At 37.3% G+C, this 19,992-nt stretch overlaps 1 protein-coding gene across 7 annotated transcripts in view; it reads left to right on the forward strand.

Annotated features, from left to right (window-relative positions):
- fhod3.L (formin-like 3 L homeolog) overlaps window positions 1-19,992 on the forward strand; it is a 142,127-nt gene that overhangs the window by 43,081 nt on the left and 79,054 nt on the right. For all 7 annotated transcript variants that reach the window (XM_041566147.1, XM_041566150.1, XM_041566148.1 and 4 more), the window contains exons 6-8: window positions 6,397-6,491; window positions 11,366-11,477; window positions 19,574-19,668. In XM_041566147.1, coding sequence (XP_041422081.1) covers window positions 6,397-6,491; window positions 11,366-11,477; window positions 19,574-19,668 — 302 coding nt within the window. The remainder of the gene's footprint in view (window positions 1-6,396; window positions 6,492-11,365; window positions 11,478-19,573; window positions 19,669-19,992) is intronic.

Raw genomic sequence — 19,992 nt, forward strand, 5'->3', positions numbered from 1 at the left:
CAATTTTTAAAAAGCCAGTAAAACCCTTCTTAAAGCTAGCTAAGCCATTTGAATGTTATAGAAGCATTTCTGATTTGAACAAACCTTTATTAAACAAGGACACTAAATTATCAACCCATTAAACACCTGTTCCTTTGTAATCTCAGTGATATATTGTAGAAGTCTTGTTTTCATTTTTTTAATGCTTTTAATTAATGCTTAAAACATTACAACACAAGTAACATTTGTCAATTAAGATACATTTGTAGTAAATCACTTACATAAAAACAGTAAACAGAAAAATCAAGAAACTCAACTACATATGATAATTATTACTTTTTATTAACATCTCATAGATTAATACCTCCATGCTAGGTTGTGATTTCATGCGAAAATATCTCCTGACTAATGCATTTGTGCTGTATTCTAATATACCCCTGTAAATGTATTTTTATATGGGGTGGGGGATTAGAAACTGCACAGCAAACTGGAAAATGAGGTTCAATGTTGATAAATACAAGGTAATGCACTTTGGCAGAAATAATATAAATGTAAGTTATACACTAAATCACGGTGTGTTGGGAGTTTCCTTAATTGAGAAGGATCTGTGAGATCTGATGAGTTATCTAATTCCAGGCAGTGTCATTCTGTGGCTTCTATAGCAAATATGTTCTGTCTTGCATAAAAAGGGCATTAACTCAAGGGATCAAAACATAATTATGCCTCTTTATAGGTCTCCTTGTAAGGCCTCACCTGGAGTATGCAGTGCAGTTTTGGGCTCCAGTCCTTAAGAGGGATATAAATGAGCTGGAGAGAGTGCCGAGACGTACAACTAAACTGGTTGGAGGGATGGAAGATTTAAATTATGAGGGTAGACTATGAAGATTGGAGTTTTTTTTTTTTTTAAAAAGATGCTTGTGAGGGGACATGATAACTCTTTATAATTACATTAGAGGATATTATAGACAAATAGTAGGGGACCTTTTTTCTAATAAAGAGGATCACCGCACCAGAGGCCACCCCTTCAGACTAGAGGAAAATACCTTTTATCTGAAGCAGCGCAGGTGGTTCTTCACAGTGAGGTTGTGGATGTTTGGTTCAGTTAATGCTTTTAAGAGTGGCTTGGATGTTTTCTTGGACAAGCATAATATCTAATGCTATTGGTATATATAGTTTTGCGTGTGGAGGGGTTGGTGTGTGTGTGTAAGCTGGGTTTTATTTGGAGGGTTTGAACTTGATGGACTTTGGTCTTTTTTCAACCCAACTTAACAAACTATGTAACTATATGCGTGTTACTAAAACAAGACTGCAATTATAGGAATCTTTGGCTTTGGGATTTCAGGAATGATTATTCAGGCAACCCGACCGGCCTCCCCCCCTTGTGTGTGCACGCATATGCCCCAGATGAACCGCAACTTGTGCATGCGCAGGACGGGGAGAGTGTGGGGAAAGCGGTGAGTGCAACAGAGTTGAGGGACGAGGGGAGTGATGGAGGGGAGTAGCGCAATGGAGGGGACGAGGGAAGGAGAGCGATGGAGGGGAGGGGAAAGGGGCAGAGCTACAGAGAGGAGGGGAAGAGGGGAGGGGAAGGGGGGAGAGAGCAACAGAGGGGAAGGGGGCAGAGCGACGAAAGGTGGGAAACCAAAGAGAGCTGTGATAATGGACTAGGGGTAGGCAGAAGACAGTTTACAAGGTACCTGCCCAGTGCCCCCCTGTTGTTGCGCCCTAGGCAGGTGCCTCTTCTGCCTACCCCTAGTTCCGGCCCTGAGAAGCAGTGTTTTAAACAGCACATTTCACACTGTAGTTAATCAGGATAATATGAATGTCCTAAATACAGCTTTATTCAACAAACAGAGGTAATACTTACACAGTACAGTGTTGTCATAGAGGTAAATGGGTTGTAACAATATTAATTTACTGAGCAAACATACTGGTTTCACTATGGAAATAATTTTAAAACATTTTAAGTGCATCATGCGTGTATAGCCTTTAGTGGTCTAGATACTGGGACACTAGTGTTTATCCATGTGACACAGGACAGAAGCAGCCGAATGAATTCTGAGGTGTTCAGAGACACTGCCTGCTCAAATCCAGCTAAATGGAGTCAAATTGATTGGGAGGCGTTTCATAATACAGATGGACAATGACCCAAAACATACAGCCAAAGCAACCCAGGATTTTATTTAGGCAAAGAAGTGGAATATTCTTGAATGACCAAGTCAGTCACCTGATTTGAGCCCAATTGAGCATGCATTTCACTTGTTGAAGACTAAACTTTGGACAGAAAGGCCCACAAACAAACAGCAACTGAAAGCCGCTGCAGTAAAGGCCTGGCAGAACATTAAAAAGGAGGAAACCCAACATCTGGTGATGTCCATGAGTTCAAGACTTCAGGCTGTCTTTGCAACCAAGTATTAGAAATCAACATTTTATTTTCAGTTTTTTAATTTGTCTAATTACGTTTGAGCCCCTGAAATTAAGTGATTGTGTAAAAAAATGCTTTAGTTCTTCACATTTTTATGCAATATTTTTGTTCAACTCACTGAATTAAAGATGAAAGTCTGAAGTTCAACTGCATCTGAGTTGTTTCATTTAAAATTCATTGTGGTAATGTACAGAACCAAAATTAGAAAAAAGTTGCCTTTGTAAACCAGTCGGTGTGTTGAACAGCCTGATGTGCTGTAGGATACAGTGATCATGATTGTGGCATTAAGCCTCAATCATGTTAGATGCCTCTGAGAGGACAGAATGTCAGGGAACGATTTTGGCACATCACATTAATCCTCTTAGATGTGTTCTAGAGTCATGAGTGTGGGTAATTAATTAAAGACACCTTATTAATAGAGACTGGAATTAAGTAACTTTGCAGTATAACAATCACCACCCACATTTACCCAGTTTTACACTAATTTATATGTTGCTCATTAGAATCAAAACTCCACCACTACTCCTCAGATACCCCCTTCAAAATAGATGTGATAATATTGTCGGAGGATTGGTCAGGCAGATGTAAGATCTAAGTGGGATCATAATATAATAGATGTATAATATAATAGATTCAAGTGTGTACATGCGATCCATGTACACACTTGAAATCCTGATTAAAAAAACACATTCTTTTATTTTTCTCTCTTTTTACATTTAATAAAGAGCTAATAAATGCAAAGTTTCAGCTGGGTATATTGCTCACGTGGATTGACAATCACTTAAGAGACAGTTCATATTGATTAATAATATTCACTATATACACTTTAAGGGGCAGATTTTTCAAGGGTCGAAGTGAGTTTTCGAAGTTAAAAACTTAGAATTTCGAGCTATTTTTTGTGTACTTCTACTAGGGAATAGTCCAACTTCGATTCGAATTTCAAAAAAACGTAGAAATTCGAAATTTATCATGTACTGTCTCTTTAAAACTTAGACTTCGACCATTCACCTTCTAAAACCTGCCGAAGTGCTGTTTTAGCCTATGGGAGACCTCCTAGAACCTATATTTAGTCAATTGGTGGACTTTGAGAAATCAAAGTTTTTTGGGGGAAAAACTTTGAATCGAATTCGATCGATTGCGCTATTCCTTCGATCGTACAATTAGAATTGTACGGACCTCTTCGAACCAAAAAAAACTTTGACTTAATTTCAGTTGGTCTTTTTGAATACGAATTTTGAAGTTTTTCAATTTGAAACTTGACCCTTGATAAATATGCCCCTAAGGGTACACAATAAAATACACATGAATTCACAATGAATTATAATACGATTAACTAATTACATGATTTTGACACAAATGAGTGGTTATATGTGAACTGCACTAAGGAAATTCCCATTTAGTAAAAATATACCTCTATGTGGATTGTGTGGCACGAATAACTTCTCTTTAGGACAAATAGTTTTCTAGTATATAACAAAAGGGTGATAGCCTTATCATTATTGGCAACTCAACTCTAATACAGGGCTGTATGGGTTTTAATACAACTTGGCAAAACTTCAAACTCTAGAAATTAAAGAGTGTTGGCAATCCTGTGTACCAGATATATTTTATCATAGCCCTACATACAGTTTATTGTTTGTATATAAATGAGATTTTGTTAGTACTGTAAGATTTACTTTGATATGCAATCTCTTCAGTATTAGCCACACATAAAATCTAGTCTGCATGAATGATTAGTTAGTATGCCTGACTTGTATTTTGCAGCCTACATTTGGTCTAACTCTTAAAATCCATTTCTTATGGAAAAATGCTTCTCTGAAAAATCGGGAAACTACAAAAATGTGCTGAAATGCATTGAAGTCTATAGGGAAATTTTTTTTAACCAATTGGAGTCTATGGGCATTTTTTTTTTGGCGGAGAAACTTGGCAAAAAATTTTGCTCATCAATAGTGTGCAATATAAAATAGGTATTCACAATAACTAGCTAATATAGGAATGAGTGCTGTTTCTGCCATGAGGCAAATTGAGAAACATGCCTCATGCGATAGAGACTGAGAAACTTACCATCAGATGGCCCTTTAACAGGTATGACAAAAAGCCACATTTGGTAACTTATGCAGCATTCTAATTTTTTAGTCCACAGGCAGGGGAGTAGTGAAAGTTCTAACATTCTTACTATTAAATGGCAGCAGGAAAACAAAAATGTTTTCTGTTAGCAACTATATTTATCCCAGCCCAAAGTCCCCAATCTGTGTATTGTATGTGTGGACCATGCAGTACAGTGGCGGAACTACCGGGGGAGCAGGGGGTGCGAGCGGGCCCGCACCCCCACAGGGCCCCCCGGCAGCTCATGCGCCACAAAAATCCGGGCCGAAAATCACGTATCGGAGGGGGGCGGGGGGCCCGGCTGCGCGTCCCGCACCAGGGCCTGCCCCCCTCTAGTTACGTTACTGATGCAGTAGGTGATGTGCCTGTGAGGACTGTGTGGCCTGAGAATTGTTAGGGTGAGATTTGGGTTGTTCCTATTAAAGGAACAGTAACATCAAAAAATTAAAGTGTTTTAAAGTAATAAAAATATAATGTAGTGTTGCCCTACACTGGTAAAACTGTGGTGTTTGCTTCAGAAACTCTACTATAGTTTATATAAATAAGCTGTGTAGCAATTGGGGCAGCCATTCAAAGGTGAAAAGGCTCAGGTTACACAGCAGATACGCACTGTAGAACATAATGGTATTATTTGTTATCCACTATTTAACCTGTGCCATATACAGTAGACTTTTTTCCAATTCCCACGATTCTTACACAGGAGCTTATTTATCTAAATAACAGAAGTGTTTCTGAAACAAACAGATCAGTTTGACCAGTGCAGGGCAACAGTATATGATATTTTCATTATGTTAAAATACGTTCATTTTTTGGTGTTACTGTTCCTTTAATCCTCATAGGTTCTGGAAACATAGCTTGAAAGCCTACTTTAGTTTGATTTGGTATTTCAACATATTTATGCCCTAAGGGTTCTTGGAATTAGTTTTGCCCTAGAACTGTGATTAAATGGCTTTGTTCCATATAAATGTAAGTTTGTTATAAGACCACATATTGCATCTCAAAGTGGCTTGAGATAAACAGGCAGAAAACATAGATTCATAACAAAATATCCAAAAATTCTTTTTTCTGGATCCTTGACACCCACTTTGGCATAAACTAAATTAAGGCGCAGATTTATCAAGGATCAAAGTGAATTTGAGGGAATTTCTGAAGTAAAAAAATTCAAAATTAGAAGGTTTTTTTTGGATACTTCGCCCATTGAATAGGATACTACGACTTCGACTTCGAATTCGATTCAAAGTAAAATAGTTAGAATATTAGACCATTCGATAATTGAAGTACTGTCTCTTTAAAAAACGTAGACTTCAATACTTCGCCAAATTAAACATGCTGAAGTGCTATGTTAGCCTATGGGGACCCTCTACAGCATTTTTCTACGTTTTTTGAAGTCTAAGTAAAATTGTTCGATCGTACGATAAAATGGTTCGATTCGAAAGGATTTAATCGGTCGATCAAATGATTTTCGAAATCTGCCCCTAAGTGTGTTGTGAAAGCTTAACAAAAATATAAATTAAAAGTATACAAAAACTAAAAACAAAAAATAATAGCACAATGTTTAGGTAAATTGAAAATAACATTTTTAAATGTTCGCAGGTGTCAGTTTCTATATAACTCTTTTTCCCTACAATGACATAAATGCTATGTTATCAGCAGAGGAGTGTTATGTCTAGCCAATAACCTAGTACTTCTGTTTCTGGGTTTAAGGTTATGCAACATGCTTTTTATTTAGTGCAGATTACTGGCAGTAAAAAGAGTTCAAACTAGTTAATGCCCTTCTGACTCTTTGTAGGTGTCTGGCATTTCCCCAAAATATGTGTTATACCTGCCATATTTGTATCTTGGAACTTTACAAGTAATTAAAACATCGTGTTTTTCTCTTTTAATAGCACTAGGACAAATAATGCTGTATATTGATGGAATGAATGGAATCATAGATCATAATGAAACTATTCAGTGGCTCTACACTCTTATTGGATCAAAGGTAAGTTAAAGAGAACACAACAAATGTTTGACTAATTTTATAGATGGTCAAAGTACCAAAATGTAGACACCCACTGCTGTCAGGGCCATTTCACGTGGCTATATAATTTTTACTGTAAAATGGTGCACCAACATAGTAGCAACAAGAGCCAACAACAATAAACAAGGCATTAAAAATGGTGTTCAGGGGCCTGGGCTATAAGGCGATCATTTAAAATGTCAAAAGCCTCAAAATGAATTTGCTTCTTGTATGTTAGACATTTCTGACTTTACATACAGGATAGGAAATGGAAAACTAGAAATATAATTCAATAACCACACAAATATAAAAAAAAGAACTGTAGCAAATTGTGTCAGTAAATATTAATGTCTACATGCTAATTAAAATTGAAACTTCCTCCTTGCCAGAGTAAGCTATGAGGGAATGAATATGTGACTACTAGCTGACCTCACTTCCTATATAATGTTTTTTTTTTACTGCTGTGTATGTTAGCCTATGACTATTGGGGGGAATGTAATATGTTTCGCTAGCGCAAAAAACCTGCGCATACACCAGAGGTGAACTTTTTGCAACGAGGGCCAGATTTAGTGAGGTGAAAATGTGTGAGGGCTGACCATTCAACCTGACATCCATTCCGATGTAGCTAGCTTGTGATCAGGATCATTCACTCCTGGAGATGGACGTGTACACAGCGTTTAGGAATTGGAGTCTGTTTGGACTTATTCTCTGCGCCTCATTTTAACAAGAAATTGTGTAGCCATAGCAGTAATATTTGGGCAAATGATTAGTAAAATGATCTGCCACTTGGTCTATATTGCTGCCTGTGTGCTGAAGGTGTTAGCAATAGACACGTAACAACACGTAGTGACGCACTGCTCTCGCATACTTCTTTAGTTCACTGTACTGGCATGTCAGTACGTCTATTGCACCTTCAGCCCTAAAGAAGAGCGGTGCAAGAGCGGTGCGTCACTACATGCCGCTACGTGTCTATTGCCAACACCTTCAGCACACAGGCAGCAGTATAGACCAAGTGGCAGATCATTTCACTAATGTGCCCAAATATTACTGCTACGGCTACGCGATTCTTGATTGCACTGTGGTGGGGGGCCACATTATAATTAATTTCACGATGGCGGCTGAGGGCCAGTGTAAATTTGAAAATAGACCGTAATTGGCCCCCGGGCCTGACTTTGAACATGCCTGGCATAGACGCTTGCAAAATGTTAGCGTCCTTTTTGACTGATTAAAGGCCCAACGACTTCATTGCAAAGTTTGTGAACAAATGGCTTTTGTGAACATTCACAGCGTATGTAATTAAATTTCGCAATCACAAAGTCTTTTTAGCGACAAAATATTTAACGAAACGCTAGAGCAGGTGTTGACATTAAACTTTTGTTTAGTGAAAATGCGCAATGTTATATTTGCCAGCGACTGATTTTACATTTTGAGCAGTGCTAAACATTCACAAAGACGACATTTTAAATAAAGCTTGCGACTTTTAATTACATTCCCTAAGGATATAATGATTTGAAAAAGTCTCAGGCGATTTTTGATCTTAAGAATATGAAATATTCATTGGTTTTATCTCAAACTGTGGTCTCCTTGGGAGTACTCACGATTGACTGAATGTTTATCGCACCCCAAGCTACTGAGTGAGTTGTTACTCCCTCTGCATGCTGATTTTGAGTTGAACCAATGGCTGATTGACCTACACAAGGGATCGGGGTTTAGACACTGGGCTCAAAGGTTTACATGGTTAGAGTCTTTTTTACTTTTAGGCTGAGTGGCATTTCTCTTTTTCTACTATATTAATTGATACATTAGCCATCCTCAAAACCACTGAAATGCTTTAGCATACACATTCAGGATTTGTTGTTACATCAGAACACCCCAGAAACAATAAAATGTTTAAGCATATACTTTCAGGTTTGGTTTTTACAATAAGCAGCCTCAGGACCACTGAAAAGTTTTACCATATGTTTTCAGATATGGTTTTTACATTAGGCAGCCCCAAACCAATTCAATGTTTGACATACAGTACACATTCAGTTTGGTTTTTACATTACTCAAGCCTAAGAACACACTTTGCTGTAGAGCCAAGTGCTAAACATTCTATTTGGCTCCCAGGCTAGCTAGTATTCCCAATATACATACTGGCTGAACATGATAAGATATTCCAAGAGACACCAGCTCATTAGCTTCTAAAAGTAGCCAGACTCAGGATGAGATAAGCATTGTAAAGTAAAAGTCAGTCTGAAGCTAACACACCACCAGAGAGAATCCCCATCACCCAAAAGGGCTGTGCAAGCTGAAACCTCTGAAATTAATAATTTAACATTATCTACCTTCCACCTCCTTCTCTAATCCATACAATCTTTAGGGGTGTAGGGACCATATGTACCACTGCCACTGGATACTTTGCAGACAAACCATTTATAAAGAGGAAACATTAAAAAAAAATACTCTACAATTAAGGGGAACAGAAGCTTCTTTTAAAGCAGGGGACCCCAGGGCTTTTATCCCTGAGCCACATTCAAATGTAAAAAGAGTTGGGGAGAAACACAAGAATTAAAAAAAAGTTCCTGGGGGGTGCCAAATAAGGGCTGTTTACATGTAATTTACATGCAAATTTCACAAAGAGGTTGGGTGTTTTTTTTAGCAAGGTGCAAAATACAAGGTTGCTAAAATTAAAAGTCTAGTACAATGTTGATACTGGGACTGGTCAAGTTTCTATCATGGACTCAGGAAGGTTATTTTTGCCCCTCTGAGTCTTTTTGTAGAGGCTTTAGATGTGCTTTTTGCACCTTCCTCTGAATCAGCTAACAGTAAGGCAGGTTTCCCTGAGACAGAAGTTTGAAGATAATTGTTATGTTTTGGCCAGCCGAGGATGAGTAGAGTATAACAATGCTTTATTAGCAGGCTCTCATGCAACCACTACACAACAGTAACTTTCACTTTTAAGATGACAGGAAGTATCTCACTTCAAGTGATGTAGTAAATTTATATTGTAATTGTTTCAGTATTCCTGGTTTCTTAATTCTGACTAAAGATCCAGGCTGAAAAGTGTACTTCTCTTGTACTTCTCTTGCACCACATTTTCTGTCAGTATAAGCCTTGCATTTGACTTGGTGACGTTTCACAATGTCAGCAGTAGATGATTTTGTAGGCACAGGATTTTGTGGAAGTTTGATGTCTGCAACATGTAACTTAGTGCGCATCTGTCTGCCATGTAATAATTCAGCTGGAGATGATTGGGTTGTTGCATGGCATGTTGCTCTGTAGGTATGTAGGAACTCTGTTGTAAATACTTTCCAAGATTTCCCAGTAAGATTTGCTGTCTGTAGTGCTTCTTTCAGACTTCTGTTGAATTGCTCGGTTTCTCCATTTGCTTGTGGGTAATACACTGAAGATTTCCTATGCACAATATTCCTCTCTCTCAGAAAGGATTCAATATGAGACAAACTATGGTCCATTGTCTGATATTAACTCCTTTGGATTACCTTCTCTGCTGAAGACTGTAGACAGAAATTGTATTACTGTAGCTGATGTTATATGAGAAACAAATGCAATTTCAGGCCATTTACTGTAATAGTTCATTAAGGTTATAGCAAATCTGCAGTCCATAGGAGCATTTGTAAAAGGACCGACAATATCAATAGCAAGTTTTTCCCATGCTGAATCAGGAAATGGTACTGGTTTTACATCTGGTCTCAACTTAAATTTGTGTAGAAAGTTCTTTGCACAACCCAGTGAAGTGTTGCTTTGTGGTGAAATTTTAGATACTCGCTGTGTGGCAGGAACTGGTGCTGTAGTAATTTGAACTAATTGTAGGTTTAATGCAGCAAAGAGATCCCTTCCAAGTATAGCAGTACCCTTATTCACAATGTAAAAGTCACATTTTGCAGTATTTGATTCAAATTGAACAGTCACTGGCAAGCAATCAAGCACAGGGATTGGATCCTTTAAGTAACTGACCAGTTTCAGGGCAGGTGCAACAAGCTGATCTTTTGCAAAGTATTTCAAGAAAATATCCTTGGTAGTATAGAAACAGCTGAACCTGTATCAAGCATCAGGTTAATGGAGTGTCCCTTGTCAGCAGAAGCAGTACTGACACTATCCTCCTCACCATTTGTTATGTTTTGGGTAGCCTAGGATGAGTAGAGTATAAAAGTGCTTTATTAGCAGGCTCTCATGCAGGCATTACACAACAGTAACTTTCACTTTTAAGCTGACAGGAAGTATGCACAGTAACTCATGTAGACGGTGACATCTACAGGCCATTTGTATAAACACCACAGTAATCTTTTGTGACTTTCCCAAAGGCAGATTTCAACCTTGCATGCAAGCTTGTAATCTTCCCCTGAGGAAGTCATTGTTCTGATGTTAGGCATTGCTGTATTACTGTTTTATGAGTAAATTAACCTCCTCTACTCTGCAGAAGTAATTTTATTTGGGGAGTGGATTGTTTCAAGCATGCTACACCAAGGGAGCATACCCTTTTTGATTTGCACTGGAGTGACAGAGCCAGTACTGGTGACCCACGGACATTTAGGGACTGATGTGATTGTGACGAGGAAAGGTTGTCTGTAGGAGGTAGGGGCATTCATTAAAAAGAAAGAGTCATGGTTTTTCTGTGTGGACCTTCATCTCCCATCTGCCATGTATATAAACATTCAAGTCCATAATTCTATATAGAATAACTACAGTATAGACATTTTGCTGGTGTAGTATGCAACTGGTGCTGTTGAATAGATTACTGTATGCATTTAGTACTCTGTATGCCAATAGTATTTCACTGCATGTGGAAATGTAAAAATTACATTTGTAAAATTGTACATAAAAATTTATTTTATTTTCTCTCTGTTCTGATGCAGTTTAGATTGGTAGTAAAAACGTCACTGAAGTTACTTTTGGTATTTGTGGAGTACACAGAAACAAACTCACTAATTCTAGCTCAGGCAGTGAATACATTTGACATCAAAAAAGGTAAGGCTGTACTACTATGCTATTACATATTTAAGTAAGCCATTGATACTATATACAATTATTTTAGCTTCAGGTTGCATTAACTACTATTATAGTTAGAAAGGAGATTTTTCACCATTTATATTGTTTTTGATTTTCTGTTTGTTTAGCCATCTGTCTGTCTCTTTGATGTTGGACTGTTCAGTATAATCATAGGATGCATTGGGTAGTAGTACTGGAGCACTAAAACCATGACTTAGCATCCTTTACATTACCCTTCAGTAACTGCCTGTGTACAAGTAAAGGAATGGAGGAAGGGTCAGTGCATTTTGAACTCCATTTTGAACTTAGCACATTGCTTGATAAAAGGCCAGGAGCAGGCCAGAAATATTTCAGTTGTCACAGATCACTAGAATTCTACAGTCTAGTTGTTCAGTGGACCACAGGTTACGTGAACCAGACTTTGAAAATAATTGTGAAGTTGGTGAGTGCTAACTGAATCATACTGGAACTTTGCACCTTACCCACCTTTCACAAATGAACCCTCTGGTTTTATAATTGTTATATGCACCCTTGAATGACAAAGGGATGTATTCCTGTATAGCTTACAGTTTGTGACCTTAAAATCTGTAGACCCTTTCCCTCAGCAAAGATTTTTCCTCTTGTGTTTATACACAACTTGAATCTAGCCTATAGAAATTGTATGATGATGAGGCTTTTCTAATGGCGGTGGGTAAGGAAAAGTCATAGGACATAGGGAAGTCCGAGAAGCAAACAACCCCCAATACATTTGTAAATATGATTTAATGAATACATTGTGGCTAGCATTGAAATAGTGGTTCCCAAACTATATGGCTAGTCCCCAGTGTAGTCTCAGAGTTTTGGCTTGGGGGCCCAGACTACATGTTGTTGAAACTATGACTGGATGTCTGATACAGGTGCTGCTACATTGTAACAAAAGTCTGGAAATTACCGCATTAGGTGGTTTAGCAAACTAGTGCCCTTTTTATGTACTAAAATTATTTGCTCTCCAATTGATCAACACGTTTTGCCTTCAGTAATATACTTTATTTTTTTCATACCTATACATAATTTTGAACTTACTGATGAAAATGATGTTTTCTTGAACTTTATTCCTTACCTCTAAGCCATAATTTAGTGTTGGAGATTGATTTTTACCTGTTGCTAAATTATAATTATGCTATAAGAAAAAAAAAATTTAATAGAGGTTTCAAATATTAACAGCTATTTCACTTGCTCTTATATGTTGATACAGCTACTTTAATAAATACTCTTTGAATATGTAGTGGCAAAAGTCCCCAATTTATATGCCATATCATAAGTACCATGCAAATGGTACTATTCCCCAACCTCAAAAAACAAATATACTGTAAATGTTCAGGCATGTTCCTGCAATAGTTGCTATAGCACTCACTACCTCTCTGCCTGTTGCTGACCTGTTTAGGATTTTGGAAAGCTTACTTGCCTGCCACTTGGCTGGGTTGCAATTAGAGTGTGTGGCAATTCACTCAAATGGCAAATGTGGCAATACTTTCTTCAAGGAAGAGACAGCAACGCCTGTTTTGCTGTATTTTATTCACAGCGGGGTTTCCACAAACAGCCACATTTCAGTTCACACAACATATGAAAACAAATTAATGTTCATTCTTCTAGAACAGACTCATCCACTAGCAGTCCGAATACCTCAGAAACTTGTTTTACACACACTATTAGTAGGCCCGGATTTGTGCCGAGACCACAAAGGCCCGGGCCTAGGGTGGCACGATTTGAGGGGTGGCATGTCGCCCAGCCGCACCATCTGCCAATGCTCCAATGACTGCCTAGTTACTCTCCGGGCACACACAGTCCTTAGTGCAGATAGGGACAGGGGAAGTGTGTGCGCATGCGCGTGAAAGTGCGCTTCCGCATAGGGGGAGTGTGCGTGCATGCATGCGCACTTCTGAATGAGGAAAGGTGGGGCAGAGCAGAAGGACTGTGGCTGGTGCTACTTAATTGAAGAAATCTTTAACTCACAGGGACTCATTTATAAGCAAGTAGCAAATCTGTGCAGGGGCTGTAACTCATAGCAACTGATCAGTCACTGGCTTTTTTTTTAGCCAGCTGCAAGTTTAATAGTGAAGCAAAGATTTGATTAGTTGTCTGCTCAGGTGCAAATTTGCCTAGTATTTATAAATGACCTACATAGTGTTTAGGTTGTTCTTTCTTTGCTCTTCCTAAACTGCATGATATCTTACCCCACTTGACTATTTGTGGACAAAGAGCTCACAATTTATTTTTTAACAGGGATTACTAATCAGACGAAAATCCTTTAATAACGTTTGAGCCTGAATGAACAAAGTCTTATTTTATGAGAATAAAATATTTCTCTATATAGGACATTTGCATTAGTTGCCCACTTTCTGAAGTTTTATAAACAAAAAAGGGCCATCCTTTCACTTATGTTTTTTATTTTTTTAACTTGGCTCATCATGTGGCAATAGATAATATTTAGCAAATTCAAGGATTCACTTACCAGCTAGATACTCCCCTCTACGATGTTGTAGACGGTAAAAACAGATAGGTAAAAACACAACCCTTTGATCCTCACTAATAATCAAAGGGGTTATTTAGTATGATGTAGAGAGTGATATTCTGAGACAATTTGCAATTGGTTTTCATATTTTATTATTTGTGTTTTTTAGTTATTTAGCTTTTTATTCACCAGCTCTAGAGTCTGCAATTTCAGCACTCTGTTTGCTATGGTCCAAATTACCCTAGCAACCATGCACTAATTTGAACAAGAGACTGGAATATGAATAGGAGATAGCCAGAATAGAAAGATGAGTAATAGCAAGTATTTTATCAAAAATAGTTTGTTTTAGATGGGATCAGTGACCCCCATTTGAAAGCTGGAAAGAGTCAGAAGAAAAAGTCACATAATTAAAAAACTATTAGAAATAAATAAATAATGAAGAACAAGTTGCGTAGAATTGACCATTCTATAACTTACTAAAAGTTAACTTAAAGGTAAACCGTCCCTTTAACTGTGTATCTGTTTGTGCCAAAAAAATCTTTCAAGGCTCAGGAAGATTAATGCTAATTTTTCAGTGGCTTTTAACACCTTTTTTCAGCTTCTGGAATTCATTGTACAATCACAACTTTATTTTTACCCGTAGGCAAGTTCAGCAAAAATGCTCTGGTCTGTTTCTTTGATAAAGGTTACAGCTAGGCTTAACTTATCAGTTATCTTATCCACCCTATGCATAGGGTATGCATGCCATTTGGATGCCTCATTTAGCTTGCAGAATCACATACATGTTCTTTTGATTCATCAATCACACCTAGGTCTAACATTTTCTAAACCTCTTCTGAAATAGTTTAGGGGTTTCTGGGACTCCATTGACTTTTAAAAGCATATTCAGGTTACTTATTATGTCATGTCATATTATGTCACTGTGATGTGGCAATTCAAGACATAACTAATACTATAGTATTTCTTTGCAAGAATTCCTTTGCACAGCAAATGGCAGATACATCAATATACTCTATGTTTATCAGCGGTCACCCCCTACTAAATGTGGCACAGAAATTAATTCAGGGCTGTAATCATCAGGCACAGTGTTTCCCTTTTTACGGTTTTTTTCTGATCCCATAACTCCCAAAATAAGTTAAAATCCATTCTAAATGTACTAGTTACATATGTAATTTGGGTTGTAAAAATACAGAATACCACCAAGTTCAATCCCTCCAAATGAACCCCAGTACATATGAATCTCACACCAAAAATCTATACACTTGTATAGTTCAAGAACCTGCTAGGAAAGATGCTCTTTAAAATGTTGCTTAAAAATGTACCTTTCAGTGTATTCCCCTTGTAAGAAAGGAGTGAAGTAGCAAAGCCAGAGCGCTATGGTTTGATAGAAACATTAGAATAAGCTGCTAAGAACAAAAATGTGCATTTAAGGTATTTAAGTTAGCTGCGCCTCAGTAGGAGTAGTCAGTGTCAGATAAAGCTAAGCAATAGCTCACATTCAGAGTGAGAGGCAGAATTGGGGTAGTTAGTGGAGCATCCAAAGGCTCCAATGAGGAGACCAGAAGGGTTAGTATGCTGCTGTGTCATCCACCAATATTGGAACTCAAGTGGTCAGGTGCTGAAATGGAGATTCTTAGAGTAAGGAACCATTATAAGCATTTACTAGCACTGGAGATAAGTTTACCTATAAGTACATTAAGTAAACCTCGGATTTGTTTCCAACACCCTTGTTTTTAAGTAAAAAAAATTATAGCCCCTTCCAGTAACACCTCCATCGAGCATAATGTTTACTATTTTTAATGCTTTATTTAAAAATAACATAATAAATATCTGCTTCTGGTTGTGCTATCACGTCTGAAAAAGGGCGGTATGGGGACATGCCACTACAAGTAGTTTGTGCGTGTATTATTTGAGGAGTCTACAAACTTTTGTCTGAAGTATGGGTGAAGTGATTGATCATTTTACCATCTGAACAGCAATTGTGAAACATCCAGCAAATAAAGAGTATCTATTTGTTTTAGGAACCACTGACACCAAAGCTATTTAAAAGAGCAATTCTGTTGTCTGAATCAGTGTTGTTAACTATTTTTCCATCATTATAGCAAAAGCTCACCTGTGGGTAAAAGTCCCTTTTAACAGTCTTGCGAAGTAAGTATGGGCTATTATGTGACCCATATGTTTCACCACTGGCATTTACAGTAATCGTGGTTGGAATGTAGTTTAGGATATCTTGTTGCTTTTGTGGTACTGTAAGAGATTAAAAATTCTACAATATCTGTTGATTTGATCCAGTCCCAGTGCTGCATAAACAACAGTGGAACCAGTCAATGAACTCCAACAGGTCTGTTGGCTTACTAACAAGCTGGTGCCTGGTTTAAGCAATTTAAGCAAACTATCAGAAGAGGATAAGTGTTTTTTTACAGTTATTTTAAATAAAAGATTGTATATTTAACTATTGTGGTTTAATTCTATAAAATATTTTTCTGTCTTAGGTGCCAAGTAGCAAAATTTGGTGTGCTATTGTGCTTGCAGGAGTTAGCTAGAAGTTGCTTTACTTTGCAGTTAGATTTCTCTCAGTTTGAGGTGGATGGGGTTTATTAGTTGGACCTGAACAGACTGAATGGAACTTAAGAACCAGGGTCGAACTGGGCCTGGCAGGACACCTGGTAAAAACCTGGTGGCCCCCAGGAATCGTGGCCATTTCCGACCCAGACCCACACACATCTATGGCCCACGCTGCCCCCTGATCTCACCCTCCTCTGGCCCCAATCGCAGCTGCAACTACAGGACAGGTATTTGCACAGACTGGGAGGGGGGTTGCAACTGAGGCAGGGGGGCTGGTATGGGGGTAGAAGGATAGGCTGGGGGGCCCAGAAGGGTATGGGAGGCCCGTGGTGGAATCCCCGGTCAACCCTGCTAAGAAACTAAGTGGACTAGGGGTGCTGTATATATCTATATCTATATCTATATCTATATCTATATCTATATCTACTTTTCTACTCCGCAATATGTGTTAATTTATGTGTCAATATAATGTTTATTTATGTGACATGTTGGTTAGTCCTCTTCATCATGTTCCCTACTTAATGGAGCGGGGGTACAGTAAATTAAACCTTGGTTTAAATCTCTAAAGATTTCAAAAGATTTCAAACAAATTCATGTTCAAGTTTTTATTTCTGAATAGAACAATGCAATCATAGCTTGCATTCCTTTTCCATAAAAAAAGTATTATTCTGTTGAAGTTCAAGAGTAAATGTGATCAAGGAAATGTTGCATGAATTTTGTCTCAATTTTTTTTAGCTAATGTGTTTTTTCTCCTCTACTGTATGTCTTGGGTAAGTAAGTGTAAGTGTAAGTGTTGATCAACTCAACCATCTTACAGCCTTGCCAGGTGAAAAATTGCAGCCTACATAACTGAAATAATTACAGGTGTACTTTGAATATTCAAGGATGTTATTAGCATTGCTTGGGACAGCATTACTTCTATAAAAAAACACAATAGCTTTCTGCCTAAAAAGGTAAAAACTCCAGAAAGGAGTTAGAGCAAAATGTAAAATGTAATGTAATAACAAAAATCACTATAAATAGTCATTTTGAAATAAGGTATCTTCTGTATGTATAATACTATCTCAATGTGGTATGCTAAAATACAAAGATTGTATATTCACAAGACATAGGGACTAATTTACAGTGCACCACACTGTATGCAAAGTGCAAAAAAGGCTGCAATCTACCGTGTCAATGAGTCCTCAGGATTCCTCTTATACTGAGAAAAAGAGAGAAAGATAGTAAACCCCCACACTCTCTAATGAAATCAATTAAAAATATGAATACATTATGTAAAGTTTATATAATATACCATGAACCAATCAATTAATCAATGAATTTATTATTCTAATAACTATGTATTATGCAGTCTGAGACTGCAAGTTGTGCCTTCCTTTCTTTGTTTTCTTTGTTCCTCTTATACTACCTGCTTCTACTGCAATAGTTCATTTTTTAAACTTATCAAACTTAGCATTCAGTTCAGTTTTTATATTATATTATATTCTGGACTCACAGCAGTGAGTAGTAGAATAGGCTTTGCTTAGAAGGGGCATGACTGAACTGCCAACAATTTAAGAGGAAGAAAAAGATATTAGAGAGAGCAATTTCCAGCAGAACATATGACACATAACAGTTTTACATACAACTACGCCATCTAGTGATCTCACAATAATAGTCAATACATTATAGTTTGAATCCATCTTGGTTAAAACTTGAACTTTTTAATTTCAAGATTATTGGTACTATTGGTGATTATTGGTGATTATCGGAATAAGAAGAGTGGTCAAAAACAGGCAGAGATCAAACCAGGCAGCAAGATGGCAGAGTCAGGGACAGGTAGGGGTCAAACACAGAATATCAGAACAAGAATCAATATCAGAAAGCATCCAGGAACCAGAAAGAACTTTTACATTGAGCAAAGTGCAATTGACGCCTGTGCCTTTAAATAATTGAATCACGAGTCTCATCGCACCCCCACTAGACCACCAGGTTGAGTTCTCACATTATGCATGTGTGATCTTGGGAGATCTCATTACTGACAAAGAAGAGACCAGTCCTTGATACCCAAGGTTATATTTATTTAAATACTGTATGTTGTTCTCATATGTATATAAGCATTCCTGATTTTAAAAATTCACTTCAAATGGTTCAATCAAAATATATTAACTTTGCTGCACTGTGTGAACATTCTATGATATTGATAACCTTTTAAGATTTGACATCTTGTTCATGGTTGCCAATAGATGTAGATTAATAATAATATTTTTGCTTTGCTCTCATCCAACCTATTTTGATATTCCCTCTTCATTTCTATTGATGATATAACATCATAATAATGAAGTACAAATAAAAAGAGATCAGCAGAACTTTCCTGTGGCAAGCTCTGCATCACCTTTTTATAAAAATGCCACAAAGTTTGGACTATAAATTGAGAAGTGAAATATAATGACTACACATTCATTCCTCACACATTTTGAATGTTCCAAAATACATATTATAGTCTTGGTTTATTTTACTGTTAGGCATTTTTATGATGCATACAGTAAATTGAACTCAGTAGGTTTTGTCTTCCAGGGTCAAAGAGTCACTGATGAAATATGTTACATGTTGAAAAAAGGAACTCATCCATTTAATTCAACCTTTTTGTCTTAATGAAATCTGCTGATCCACAGGAAGACGAAGAAACCTCATCTGAAGCCATCCCCAGTTTGCCTCACAGTTTCTGTGTTTCTGACACAAGGGCAGCTTATGGAGTCCCTGTATGCAACATAGTTTAGTTAACTATATCCATAAGTGGTATCAAACATACATGTAAGAAAACTAGAAAGTTAAAAGTGTGAGTTCATATTCTGCAAATTTTATGGTTTGGATTCTTCAGAAACTTTAAAAATGTATGAGGTTGTTTAGATCACATGCAACATAAAATATACTTTTAGTTGGAGACTTGGCAAGTATGTGTGCCTTTGTGTGTGATGCTACAAAAATGGACAGCATTTGTACCGTTTATCATGTTTATGACAATATTGTCTTTCCATAGGGGTCAAACCATGGTCTACTATTATGGACATACTCAAAGAGAAGGATGGTGTAGATACTGAGCTCCTTGTTCATATGATGACATTAATTAATAAGGTTTGTAAATAAATGCAAGTGGAATGTTTTTGATTTATTTTATTTAAGTCTTATGTTTAGCCTTGAGAATACAGAAGAAGAAAAAATTTAAATATTTCTTTATTCACCCCAACCCTTCTCCCCACAAACAACCTCATACAACTACTTATCTGGAAAAATAATTTAGCTAATGTAGATTTACTGCTCTTTCCTGGGTAAAAAACAAATGAAAAATTGATTTGTACAGCACTATACAAAACAATATACTTCAGCTATCACAACTATGCCCTAATACCATGGAAATAGTCCTCAAATTTAATGCTCAACTTCATCACTAGGCTTCTA

Source organism: Xenopus laevis, chromosome 6L (assembly GCF_017654675.1).
Source record: "Xenopus laevis strain J_2021 chromosome 6L, Xenopus_laevis_v10.1, whole genome shotgun sequence".
NCBI lineage: Eukaryota > Metazoa > Chordata > Amphibia > Anura > Pipidae > Xenopus > Xenopus laevis.